Source organism: Ovis aries, chromosome X, assembly GCF_016772045.2.
Source record: "Ovis aries strain OAR_USU_Benz2616 breed Rambouillet chromosome X, ARS-UI_Ramb_v3.0, whole genome shotgun sequence".
Classification (NCBI taxonomy): Eukaryota; Metazoa; Chordata; class Mammalia; order Artiodactyla; family Bovidae; genus Ovis; species Ovis aries.
Window position 1 is genome coordinate 133,054,224 of NC_056080.1, and position 13,981 is coordinate 133,068,204.

Here is a 13,981-nt window from a genome sequence, read left to right on the forward strand (position 1 = left end):
TCTCCAATGCATGAAAGTGAAAGTGAAGTCGCTCAGTTGTGTCCGACCCTCAGCAACCCCATGGACTACAGCCTTCCAGGCTCCTCTGTCCATGGGATTTTCCAGGCAAGAGTACTGGAGTGGGGTGCCATTGCCTTCTCCGCCCTATGGAGCAGTAGAATTCAAAAAGAGAATGCTTAGTAGTAAGCGTTCAGCCATTTTACAAACTGGCCTATGCCAAGGAATTAATATAAATAACACTTGCAGAATTGGTCAAGTAAACCACCTTCGATTCCTATCTTTACTCATTATTAGGGACAACATCAGAGCAAAAATCAGAAAACAGCTCAGCCTGACTATGATTAGGAAAGGTCTTATTAGGAGATGCTAGTTAGAACAGTCATAGTTCAAATAACTACTAAGACAGAAATATCCAATAAGCTGCATTTTGTGCCTATTCCTCATTTAAAGCATTACTTAATTGCCCAGCAAGATTCTAGCCGTTTCCTTTTCTCCCCAGGGGAATGGGAGGCAACTCCTGCTTCTCTTAGTGCAGCCCATCATCAGACACTTTACACATATTCTTTCATTTACTCTTTACGACAAACAGCAAAGCAAGGTTCACGGAGGTTATGTGACTTGCCTAGATCTATCTATTTGTGACTCCGCACCCTTGCTGTTTCTGTTGTACCTCATTGCCTCCCAGAGGGAATTTTGCTTTTTGTCTTTAGTGAAGTGTGATGTCGTTCACCTCAGCACTCTGTCACTGCCCATGGCTATCATCACAGAGCAGTGGGGACAGAACCCTCTCCATCTTCTAAGAACATTAGACAAAGGAGGAAATGGTGGTAAGTGTGGGGATAAGTAAGAAAGAATTCAGGATCCAGGGGTACTTTTCTCTGCAATATTCCTCTACACATGAAAGGATGGTCTGTCCTATTTAATTGACGACAGTACTTTTTTCCCACATGAGGACTCTTAGTTCCACCATGGTTATCTTACGTTTTCCTTTAAATCCTCTGTAAGAAAGATCTTGTTTACTGGTCGATTTTTAGATTCACCAGCTGTTTTTCCCTTCAGGATTTTTCATTGTTAAAGGGATAAAAGCATAGAGTTTAGATGCAACACCAACTCTTCGTTCTAGGGTTCTAATTGCTCACTGTGCATATAAAACTTTGTTTGAATGTACTTTCTTTCATATTATGAAATATTGCAAATAGGCAGAAAGAAAAGAGAATAACATTACACTCACGTGCTCACCGTCAGCTTAATAGAATCCTGACATTGTGCTGCTTTGTTTCTGTGTGTTTTTTTTTTAAGAACTCTAATACTATCCATACAGTCAAAACTCCCTTGTGTGCTCTTCCACAATTTTATTCTCCTCCCTCCCTACAGGCTACTAATATCTGGAATTTAGCATTCAGCATTCCTAGGCACGTTTTTATATTATTACTACACAATAGGTAATAGTAGCTAATATTACTACTACTAATATTACTATTAATATGTAATAGGTAATAGTAGGAATTACTACATAATAGGTAATACTAAGTAAGTATCCAAAAGAAATACTTAGCATTGGTTTACACGGTTCACATTTGAATTTATGTGTTACATACTAGCAACTTGCTTTTTTTCTCAATGTAACATTTTATGAGTTTTTTTTACCTAGTTCTAGTTCATACATTTTAATTCATTTTGATATGTATCAAGTATGCTATGTAATGAATATATCACATTAATCCATTCTCCTATTGATGGATACTTAGGTTATTTGTTTCCAATTATAAAGAATGCTACCATGAACATTCTTGTACCTGTGGTCATAGTTTTCCACTCTCAGAATGAATTCTCAGTTACTAAGTCAAATTGGCAAACCCAGCCCAGCTTGTGTGTTGGATTATGCACTTCATGTAATCCCTTGTTCTTTTTTTGGTTCAATCTTCCTAAACGTTTTCTATGAAATCTGGTAGAATTATCAGTGGTCTCTAAGTAGAGTAGAGTATAACTGATAGGCCTACTAAAAATCTCTTCTCAGGTCCAAGAAGCATCTCTCAGGTTTTGATTGAGATTTTGACTGAGAATTTCCCCATCTCGGAACCAGAAGAGAAGTTGTCATTAAAATATCATACCCATAGCAACAAAGAGCCATAATTACTCTTGTTAAGTCCTCAAGAAGGTCTGTTCAGGTCCCAGTGAAAGCTAATTATTTGATGATGTTTCCAGGGTCATTGCTACAGGTGACCAAATTTGTGATGAAGACTTCCAGGAAAATCAGTTTTCTGGCTGCTGGCTAACCTGGGAAATTCTCATCTACTGCAATCATTTCTAAAAGGTCTCAGCACTCTGGTTCTTCTTCAGCATTTCATGTTGTTAACATTTTACAATTTTCTTCTGTGGTTTTGGACATTTCTGGTCTCTGTCAACTCTTCTGCCCTGCACTAGACACAATAGATTCTGGCCAAGTGATGAAAGGAGAGCCAGATAACCAATCTGCTAGCTTCCCTTGAGCAACAGGTTGGTGGTGATACTTTCAGCATTGCTCCTTTGCCCTGAGAGTGACTGCTACGATGTCCGTCTTTCACTCTGGATTTGTGTGACCCTTTGGCCTTCTTTCTCAATTTAGCTTTTGTTTTCCCTGGTTTAAATATATTATTTTTTCCCTCAATATCACAGTAAAACATGTTCATTATAGAAAATGTTTTAAGTACAGGGATATTAAAAAGGAAAACATCAGTTACAAGCTCATTATCCAGACACATTAATCTTTGGCATGTTTCCTTCCATTCTTTTTCTCTGTGTTTTTCTGACTATATTTGAGATCATATTGCACCTAATATTTAGAGTTTGCTTATTTTTCTTATTCTTATACTTAGATACTTATTACCTAAGTATCCTTCCTTCACCCAACATACGTTGTCCACAAAATATCTAAAGTTCTTGTTTAACATTATTTCAGATGTTTTCCCTTGTTGTTAGGATCTCTATATAAACATCATATGCTGAGTCAAAAAGTTTGTGCCTTTTGCATTTTGAAATATATTGACAAAATAGTTTCCAGAAACACTGTAACTGATTTCCACTCCAAATAGCAGTTTTGGAGAACCTGTTTTTCCATACTTTTGTCTCTTTTCTGCTCCACTTCTAATCAGTTTCTTTTTATTCTGTTTCTATTACAGATAAATACGTAGGAAGGAGTTAATAGACTATAATTCATTTTCATTTTGGGGATGTAAGGCAGCGAGAATAGCTTCTTCTGAAAGTTCAGCTAACTGATGTTAACCCTAAGGGGATGTGGTAATTGCTCACAGAGAGGGAGGTGGAAAGCCTGGGATTAAGGCTTTTGCTTTTCAAATGCTCTCCCAACACCCTCAGCCAGTGCACAAGAACCTCCAGAGAAACCGAAAGTCACACGTGGCCCATTTGTTTCAGGGTCCTCAGAGCATTTCTCTCTCCCCCTCCCCCTGATGGCTTCATTTGCATAACCCAGCAGTTTTGGAGTGAATTAGGTCAAGGTCTGTCTCTAACTTCTTACTGAGCACTGCCTTCCTGAAAATTCTATGTCACTCTTATTCCGAAGGCCTAGCCATCGGATATCGGCATGGCATCCACGGGCAAAAAGCAGCAAGTGTCTGATGACTCTTTGGAGAACATTCAGACTGGTTTTCAAAAGCCATGTCTTCCCCTTATACCTAAGTCACTTCCTGGTATGGGTCTAGTCCGCTGAAAGGAAACTCTCTATAGGAAATTTGCTCAAATGGAAATAGTAGATCATACTGATGATAATTTTAAATTGCACCCAGACCCTAGAAGTGGATGGAAAGTTGCACTAGTTCTCACCATGAGGAGTTTACAAAAGATTCTAAACAAACACATCGCTAGCCATAAGCTACAGGAATTTGGACTTGAAGGCAAGTAGACAGTTTAAGTTGTCTGAAGGGATCAGAATAGACCAGATAGGGCTAACGCTAAGGGATTCCAGTTCAGTAGAACGCTTTAGATTATTTAGGGTATTTGCATCTTGTGGCTTATTTGGTAGGTGACATTTTTAATCAAATAATTGAGGCTCCAAGAGGCCGTAGCACCCTTGGTCAGGGGCTTGGCATGCAAAAGGAGGGAAGGAGCAGAAGCAGCATGTAACTAACAGCACAGAAGATAACCCCTGAGCTGTAGAGCCCTGCCTCTGGGCTTTGCTGCTGCCCTACCTTCGGAAACAGACAACATGAGACAGAGATGTGGAGCTTGGAGAGCAGGGTGACCGGGAAACTGGACTGGAATTCCATTTGGCCCGCACTCACCCAAGGATGTCTTGGTCAGAGCCAGCAATCCTTTTTATTCTAGACGCCACATATTTGTTCTAGGCAGGCCTTTTGGGGACCTTGACAGGTCTCAGGCAGAATACAAATAATAGCAAACACTGAGATAGGCACACTGACTATTGCTGGGCCCCATTTTAACTACTTTACATAGGACACACACCACTCACGACAATCCTATGGGGAAGGCACTAGGCAAGTAGGGGGAAAGGGCAAAGGGAAAACAGCAGGGGAAGAAAGGGGCAAGAAGAATTCACTGAGATTCCCCACGAATTTATTAAGCATTGGCTCTGTTCCGGGGTGGTAATGAACAAAATCAAGGAGGGGATAAAGAAGAGGGGATACAGGTAGAGAAAGGACAAGGAGGAAAAGGAGGAAAAGGGAGAGACAGATGGAGAGGAGAGGAAAGGAGAGAAGCAAATGATGGAGCCTAGAAAAGAAGAGAGCCATGCACATGGCAGGCAATGGTAATAGGAAAAAGCTTCCCCGTGACCTCAGGGGTTGGCCGCACTGTCTGGGCCTCGAGGCCGAGGCTGACTTCTGGCCCGATCTCTTACCCACTGTTACCACGAGGTTGGCATGCACAGTCCTTCCAACAAGGCAGCTCTGATCCCAGCAGTACTGGCCCAATGCAGCCAGAGGCTTTCCACTCTGGTTGAGCCTTTCCGTAGCTTACAGAGCTCAAAAGCATATGCGTTTTGACCAATTTTTTTAGACAATCTGCCTCTTAAAAATTTCTTTTTCCTAAGGTCTCATTGACACACGGATCCATTTGGGGTCTTCTGGCAATATTACCCAAACAGTTAATTTTTATCCTGGCTTATTTAGCCATGGGCATGAAAGCTTACTTTTCTGCCAAATTGTGCAGAGTTGCCTCTTTCCAACATCTGCTACCTGTTCAGATGGTCACCTTATGTCACTTTTTTTTTCTTGTCTCCACCCAACTATGACCTCCCCAGAAAGGACCCTTCCAGCCTCTTCTGATTATCAGAAGGGACTACCAGGGCCTTAGGCGATGACACTCCCACCCTCCATCTGCCTCCTCCTGCCTCAGACTACATGGCACCAGCCACGCTTTCTCTCTGACCTTCAAGGTCCTAGGAAAGGCAGTTACTGCTGCTGTCCAGCCCTTGCCATGCCCCGGACCCACCTCAGTTCTGACTTTAATGCAGGCAGCTCCCCGGATGCATTGAGATGCCGGGACTTGGAAGTCGGGACTCGATGTCAGAAGACACTGGCCCTGGAGACATATTCTTACAGTCCAGAGAGGAAGGACAGTCTGAGCAAACCCCACCCTTTCACAGCCACTCAGTTCCCTTTTTTTGTTTCCTGACTTAAACCAATGTCTTTTTTTTTCTTCTTCTCAGCAGCATGGTATCTGGTTCCCTGCTGCTGTCCTTATTCCACCACCCCCCCACCCGCCCAGCAGTCCCCGCCCTTCATTTGCTTGGGACCTCTGACAGTACTAGTTGAGTCTGCTCTGAAAGAACTCTTCTCTATTTGACTGGGGCCACTGAGACTCTAGACCAGGCTGGGTTGAGCAGACACGTCCTCAGGCTAACCTCCCCAACGTAAAGGGACGACATCGCTAAAGGATCATTGGGATGGTCAACACAGGGAGCGGAGACTTCCAGAAAAGAGGAGAAATGCAGATCTGTGGAGACAAAACAAAGGGACTGGCAAGGGAGTGTGTCTTTAGCGTCTCATGTCCTCTAAGGCAGAGACTTGAGGCCACACAGTTAAACTTGACAATGAAGGATGGAGACTATTGATGAAGGGACCCCAAAGTACAGATCCTGACAGAGGTAGAGACAAGACTTCCCCCTGCTGAGTCATTTTCTAAGAAAGCATTTTTTTTTCTACAGATAAAAATGTCTGAGTGTAAGCCCACACACTGACATGTGTCCTTCCCATTTTTTGTGGATGTTGATTTTCTCCATTTTAGATTCTGCCTCGGGGATTAACTCTTCATTTACAACTTTCTCTTTCGTCTCAAAAAAGATGACTAGATGTGTTGTTTGAAGCCTGAATGTTTCCTCAGCCACCTTCTAGCTCACGTTCTAGCAGAGATCGTCTCCAGGAGGGCTCTCCTAGGACATGCAGATAGTACTGGCTATAGACCATGATGGCCACAGCCCTGGGTAACTGATCTGCTTGCCCATCTTGACACATCAGCCACTGCCATATTTACTTGTCCTAGGCACCATATGTGGGGCTTCCCTGGTAGCTCAGCGGGTAAAGAATCTGCCTGCAATGTAGGAGACCTGGGTTAGATCCCTGGGTTGGGAAGATCTCCTGGAGGAGGGCATGGCAACCCACTACAGTATCCTTGCCTGGAGAATCCCCATGGATGGAGGAGGCTGCTGGGCCATGTGGTTGCAAAGAGTTAGACATGACTGAGTGACTAAGCACAGCACAGCACAGGTGCTATATGCAGAAACAGATCATAAATCCCACTAGAAGTCTGTCAGAATTTTTAAGGGAACAAGACATTTTTCAAAAATATTTGTAGGCTAGTTGACTAGTTAATCCTCAGATCCATACAAGATAAAGGGGCAGCCAGTGTTGCATGATCTATTTTTGTTGACAATTTTTATCCTTTCACTAGCCACCTCTGAATAGCTGCTCCAGGGATCTGCCTGAGAGCTGGTCACAGACACTCACTTTCCCTCACTCTGCCCATGTACACTCCTCTCACACACTTGTCCAGGTTATGGAAGGAGTGCACCCCAACAGTGCCAATGTCTAGATGTAGGTAAGTGAACAAGTCACATACACTGTGAAGCCAGGCTACGTCTAGGAGTCCTGTGTTCAATTCTGAGTTCCTCATCTTAAGGGAAATCAATGAGCAGGATCATGTTCAAACCAGAGACCAGGATTGGTGAAGGAATCTAAACCAAAGCTATGCCACATGAGGTGTGATAAAAAGAACTAAGGTCCATTAGACTAAGAGGGGCCATGTCCATTGTCTTCATATTTCCATGTTGCTAACATCAGAAATCTCTAGAAACAACTCGAAGGCCAGTAACACTGCGTAAGAGGCTGAGGAGAAGAAGGAAATGCTCTGAGCCTATAGGCTGGCTGTCGGGCAAAGAAACTTTTGGGAAATGCAGTAGGCAGTGGTAATGTTTTTATCTCATTCCCAGACACTGTTCAACAAAATAGAGCTGATCAGAGAGTCAGCTCTAGACTCGTGGGTGTTCCTGGAGGGTAATGCAAGCATGAGAGCCCAGGCCGTCAAGGATCCTGAGCCTCTAATCCAGTGACACCTCCTCCTGGGTCCCTGCCAATTCTCTCTTCATCATTCTCTACTCTGTAGATGCTCCTGCTGCCCCTTGTGATGCCACAGTGAGGTACAAGGCTGTGGTCTTGAAACTACCTGGGATCAAATTCCAGCTCCATATAATAACCACTGGCGTGACTTTGGGTAATGCCATACCATTAAATCAACTTTAATGTCTCATGCCTGTTTTCTCACCTGTTAAATACTAATAAAGGTATATATCACCTGGGTTGTTAGGATAAAAGCAGGTAGTATGTGAAGTAGTTAGGAAAATGCCTGGCATATAATAAGTGTTCAATAGATGTTAGCTATTATAATTATGACCAACCTAGACAGCATATTAAAAAGCAAAGACATTACTTTATAACAAAGGTCCATCTAGTCAAGGCGATGGTTTTTCCAGTGGTCATGTATGGATGTGAGAGTTGGACTATAAAGAAAGCTGAGCACAGAAGAATTGATGTTTTTGAACTATGGTGTTAGAGAAGACTCTTGAGAGTCCTTTGGACTGGAAGGAGAGCCAACCAGTCCATCCTAAAGGAGATCAGTCCTGGGTGTTCATTGGAAGGACTGATGTTGAAGCTGAAACCCCAATACTTTGGCCACCTGATATGAAGAGCTGACTCATTTGAAAAGACCCTGAGGTTGGGAAAGATTGAGGGCAGGAGGAGAAGGGGATGACAAACGATGAGATGGTTGGATGGCATCACTGACTCAATGGACATGGGTTTGGGTGGACTCTGGGAGTTGGTGATGGACAGGGAGGCCTGGCATGCTGCGGTTCATGGGGTCACAAAGAGTCGGACACGACTGAGTGACTGAATTGATTGATTGATTGATTATAATTACCAGGCCACAACAATCATATTATATTATGGTAAAGGAATCCAAGCTCTGGAGTCGGATCACCTGTGTTTGTACCCTGATTCTACTAAATACTATTGTATGTGCTAAGTCCCTTCAGTCGTGTCCAACTCTTTGAGATCCCATGCCAGGCTCCTCTATCAATGGGATTCTCCAGGCAAGAATACTGGAGTGGGTTGCCATTTCCTGCTCCAGACTAAATACTATCAGCATCGAGCATATTGTTTAACACCTTATGGCCTCAGTTTCCTCTACTGTAAAATGGGAATAATAGTATCAGCTACCTTCTAGAATTACTGTGAGAATTTTATGGGACAATTCACTTAAAATGCCCAGATGGACTCTCTTGAAACCTGGCACATGACTTCTGCCAGGTGTGCAAAGAAGTGAGCTGCTGGATATGTTCTCTCTTTTGGCCTAGTTACTGCTGTTGTTGGAGCGGAACAATTTAATCCTCACTTTGCAGAACCTAGGGTAGCCAACTTGCTCCCTAAACAAACGGGGGCTGTTTGATGCTGAACACTGTTCCTTTCTTACAAAGTATTTAGTCTGTAAGTCACTCAGTCGTGTCCGACTCTTGTGACCCCGTGGACTGTAGCCCACCAGGCTTCTCCAGGCAAGAATACTGGAGTGGGTTACCATTTCCTTCTCCAGGGGATCTTCCCGACCCAGGGATCAAACCGGGTCTCCTGCATTGCAGGCAGACGCTTTAACCTCTGGGCCACCAGGGAAGCCCAATTATACATTTATGAGGGCTTCCCACGTGGCTCAGTGGTACAAAACCCACCTGTCAATGCAGAGACCTAAGAGACTGCCTGTTCGATCCCTGGGTTTGGAAGATGTCCTGGAGTGGTGCATGGAAACCCATTCCAGTATTCTTGCTTGGAGAATCCCATGGACAGAGGAACCTGGCAGGCTACAGCACATAGGGTGGCAAAGAGTCGGACACCTGAAGTGACTAAGCCTGCCCGCCTTCCGCTAGAACGGTGCCCAACACAGAATAGGCATTCAATAAACATTTGTTGAATGCAACAACTAGCGATGTGATAGATGAACTAGAGCACTGGCTCCAGTGACCTCGAAGTGGAACAGGAATCGGACATGGAGGCGCAGGGCTCGTCCAGTTCACTCTGGTCCTGGCTTCCCTCGGGGATAGGCACATGGAAGCCAGACGATCTGGAAGCACTGCTTCCTTCACTTAACGCTGCTACGCAGCAGTATCCGCCAAAAGTGAGGAAGTGAGGAAAAGTTGCAAAGCTGGAGTGGGGCGAGAGGAAGTCGAAGAGAGTGGATCAGCCTCCGCCAGAGCCCTTCTTTAAGCTTGTGCCTGCAGCACTGAGTCGAGTCCTCTCAGACGCCAGAGGGAGGTGCGCACAGAGCCTGAGACTCTATGGTTGTTCCCACCGACTCCCATGAGGAAGCGCGACGAGAAACCTCCTATATACTTCCGTTTCCGGCCCGGTCTCTTTCTTTCTGTGCTGGTATAGCTCTCGCAAACATGGTAGGCGGGGCGGGGGGGGTCTGGTAACATCCAGTTTAATCTTTCCCTCTCTGTTGATGGTGTTGTCTCGGGATGAGTCCAGGCTCCTGAGTGGACTCGTTGTACCAAAGGAACCCACTATTGCCAGGATCGAGCCCAAAGGGACTGGGCTTCGGGGCCAGGAATTGAAGTGATGGGGTAGACGTAGGCAGCGGTAGAGGAAATATGTTCTTGTTTTAGTTTGGGACTCGGCAGAGGCCGCTATACTTGAAGTACATGGGGCTAGACCACCTTATAGTCAGCGTTGTGTGTTGGCGAGGAGGTTGAGAGTCGAGTCCTCGTGGGATGCCTTAGCTTCAGCTGGGTCGGGTTGGGCTTTGTGCCGATGGTCTGATAACACTATGTTCTGAACGGTTTATTTACTAGGTGAATGTTCCAAAAACCCGCCGGACTTTCTGTAAGAAGTGTGGGAAGCATCAGCCCCACAAAGTAACACAGTACAAGAAGGGCAAGGATTCTCTGTATGCCCAGGGTAAGATGGTTTGTACGTGATTTGGTTTTAATGCAACATTTGTATAGTAATCGAATACGCGAGCCCAGTCTCCCCTCCCTTTTCCCCTTGGGCATTGATATTTCTGCTGGAAAGTCCAAGATAAAATCGATGAGAAGACTTTTCCACGTGTCTGTTTTGATTGGTTATGTTTGATAAACCCTGACAAATACCTTGCATTCTCCCAGGAAAGCGGCGTTATGACAGGAAACAGAGTGGCTATGGTGGGCAGACTAAGCCGATTTTCCGGAAAAAGGTTCGTAATAATTACTGTTTGATATGCTTCTCACTGACCGTGGCAGAGACTTTACATTTGCTTTTAGCCCACACACATCTACAGTATAGGTGTGTGTTTTATAGTTTCAGTGAAGTTTCCTCGGTTACCGGTGGAGATATTTAGTCGCTGGGAGTACAGTCCAGGTCTGACTGCACTGTACAGTATTGCACTGCCTCGCTGTTTTATATTTTTTGTCCTCCTCTTTGTGAAGAGGCAGACATCAAGGAATGAGACTTTCTTTCCTAAAGACTGAAGCTTGAGCACAACTGTGAATCCTTTCCTTTGCCCTGCTCTCATCTGTTGTCATGTCCTAAGGAGCCGTCATGCTTGCACTAAGAATCTTTCTCTTATTTTGAGCCTCAGTTCTGTTCAGAACCCTGAAGTCAGCTACTTACCTGAGGAAGACTTAAAAGTTTTTTAAATAGCCGTTTAGGTCTGCCACTGACTTCCTGAATAACCTGTGGTTCTCCGTCTGAATTTCTGAGTTTCTGTTCCAATTTGTCTACCCCTTAAAGTACACAATGCTTGGAGCATAGCCTTCCCACAAACAGCATTTCTTTTGGCACTTAGCTCCTCATTCAGCCTGGTTCCAGAAACTATTCAGGAATGATTTCAGTGTACATTTAGGTACAATAAATGGTTTGATCTCAAGGTGGTAATTTCCATTTCCACATTTGGGTAGCTTGTTTAGGAGATGGGGACATTGTGTTTGTGTTTTTGCCCTTTTGAGAACTGCAAACTGGTAGCAATAGAATTCTGACTACAGGAGCAGGCTTTAAAAGTTGAGTATTTGTGGGAAGTGTACTTTCTGAGTTACATAATATCACTTAAAATCTCAATGTAATTGTTAGTAGTCTCTGAAGAGTAGATTTAAGTAATATTTATTAACCTTGTTTAATGGGTTGCAGGCACTGTTTGAAGTATAGTTGCATGGACTCAGTTGACCCATTTTTGCCTGTGCAGAATACTTAACTGCTAAAAGGCCAAGGTGGTGTGATGAGGGCCTATTTGATAAGAAACCCTCTATGATATTTGATTTGAATGGAGAACTTGATTTCAAATAGATAATGCCACTATTTTCTCTCACATCTGTCGTGGTCCAGGTGCGAGTTGGAAAAGAATTTCAAGACATGAGACAGAATGAGTGGGAAATAAAGTTTATTAGAATGGGAGACGCTGCTAGAACAGCAGGCTAGCTCAAGGGAGAACCAAAGTTTATTAGAATGGGAGACGCTGCTAGAACAGCAGGCTAGCTCAAGGGAGAACCGACTTTGAACAGGGGTCCTTAGTCCACTTTTATACTTAGGGTACAAGGAGTGGGATAGGGGTCTTGTGGGTCATTTGCTGATTGGATGAGGCATGTATACTGGGTAGGGGGAAGAGTAAGGCAAATACCTTCTCCCTATGGGGTAGGAAGGGAGATAGTTTATACTGCTCAAGTTTATACTGCTCAGGAGGACCTGAAATCCATTAATAGTTAAAACATGGAGAGAAGGATGATAAGGGTCTTGTTTTACTGTTTCTGCGTTCCAAGACCCTCCTTGGGTCACCACAACATCTACTTATTTTCACAATTCTGTTTTCTCCCTATAGCTAAAGACAAATTGTCACAACTCTTAAAATTTCCAGAGCTCTGCTTTACATACTTGACCCAGCATAGTCATATTTTTGAAGAAGGATTTTCTGCAGTGATTTATGAAGGCTTTGACTTATTTTTCCAGGCTAAAACTACAAAGAAGATTGTACTGAGGCTTGAATGTGTTGAGCCCAACTGTAGATCAAAGAGAATGCTGGCTATTAAGAGATGCAAGCATTTTGAGCTGGGAGGTGATAAGAAGAGAAAGGTATGTAATTATGGGGTGAAAGGTGCAATCCTTTCTATATGGTTTTGTAATGTTGAAAGAAAAGAAAGTGAACTTGCTCAGTCGTGTCCAACTCTTTGCAACCCTGTGGACTTTAGCCTAGCAGGCTCCTCCATCCATGGGATTTTCCAGGCAAGAATACTGGAGTGGGTTGCCATTTTCTTTTCCAGGATATCTTCCCAACCCAGAGATTGAACCTGGGTCTCCCGCATTGTAGGCAGATGCTTTACCATCTGAGTTACCAGGGAAGATGTTGAGAGCTGAAGATTTCTGCCTACTCATTTTTTGTGGCCCCTCATTAAGATCAGGGGCAGTCAGTCCTCTCAATATAACTAAGATCCATAGATTCTGGAGTTTTGATGTAAGAAGGGGGAAATGAAAAGACTGGTTTTTAATTAGGGATGGTGATCCTTTTAGGAATAAACACTATTATTGATGGAGTAAAGATTCTTCACAAAATATAAAAACTCACTTTTTTTTCCTGTTCTATTGCAGGGCCAAGTGATCCAGTTTTGAGCTTCGTATTTTATTATGAAGACAATAAAAATGCCATCAATAAAATCCTCTTATTTATGCTTGATGGTTTTGGGTTCTTGACTCATTAGGAGTTGAATCTGACTGGTTGAACTCACATCAGATGCTGTGATGGGTTTGGTACTTTCGGCACTTGGGACTTATTGTTAAAAAGCTAAGGCTGTTACTGGTTATCGTGGAATATAAGTAGAGAACTGAAACTTTGCTAATGGGATAAGATTAGTAACAATTACGTCCATATTGAGTATGGGGTTCACCAGGCATGACATAATTTGTCTCACATGTTTACTACTACAGTCACCAGAATTTAAGTCAGCTAAAGTTGAGGAATTTCAACCCAGTTCTCTAGGCATAGTATTGTTCAGTCACATCCAACTCATTGTGACCCCATGGACTGTAGCCTGCCAGGCTCCTGTCCATGGGATTCTCCAGGCAAGAAAACTGGAATGGGTTGTCGTTTCCTTTCCCAGGGAATCTTTCCAACCCAGGGATTGAATCCCAGTCTCCTGCTTGGCAGGTGGATTCTTTCCCACTGCACCACTGGGGAAGCCCTTATATGTATTAGACTTGCTCTCATCCCACCTAAACTTCCTCGGATTTTAAGTAGATAAAAAAGTTATTGAAATCATTGCAAAGGGTAGAATTTCTATTAAACTCCCCAGTGGAATCTATGGGGAATGACCTATTCACGTTGTAAAATGCCTAAGAGTTGGAATCCTCTGTATGCTTTTGTATTCTTCATTCTTGTGCAGCAAAACTGGAGGTGAAACAAATCAGCTATGCATTTTGGTAACTGGACATGGAGGTGTTTCCTTCCAAGTTTCTGTGGATGAATT

The 13,981-nt window shown here is 43.6% G+C and overlaps 2 protein-coding genes across 3 annotated transcripts in view; one reads left to right on the forward strand and one right to left on the reverse strand.

Annotated features, from left to right (window-relative positions):
- BTK (Bruton tyrosine kinase) overlaps positions 1-5,576 on the reverse strand; it is a 32,406-nt gene extending 26,830 nt beyond the window's left edge. For both annotated transcript variants that reach the window (XM_042242482.1, XM_060407959.1), the window contains exon 1: positions 5,446-5,576. The gene's annotated coding sequence lies outside the window, so the exon portion shown is untranslated. The remainder of the gene's footprint in view (positions 1-5,445) is intronic.
- Positions 5,577-9,817: 4,241 nt separating this feature from the next.
- Positions 9,818-13,186, forward strand: RPL36A (ribosomal protein L36a). Its single transcript, XM_004022487.5, has 5 exons — positions 9,818-9,943; positions 10,349-10,454; positions 10,661-10,728; positions 12,471-12,593; positions 13,107-13,186. Exons 1-5 carry the CDS (start codon positions 9,833-9,835, stop codon positions 13,125-13,127), a joined length of 429 nt encoding a protein of 142 aa, XP_004022536.1. The 5' UTR covers positions 9,818-9,832; the 3' UTR covers positions 13,128-13,186.
- The last annotated feature ends 795 nt before the right edge of the window (positions 13,187-13,981 follow it).

Coding starts and splice junctions, on each gene's coding strand:
- RPL36A (XM_004022487.5), top strand. CDS start 9,833: ATGGTTGTTCCCACCGACTCCCATGAGGAAGCGCGACGAGAAACCTCC. Junction 9,944..10,348: donor GTATAGCTCTCGCAAACATG/GTAGGCGGGGCG, acceptor TTTATTTACTAG/GTGAATGTTCCAAAAACCCG. Junction 10,729..12,470: donor AGCCGATTTTCCGGAAAAAG/GTTCGTAATAAT, acceptor TTATTTTTCCAG/GCTAAAACTACAAAGAAGAT.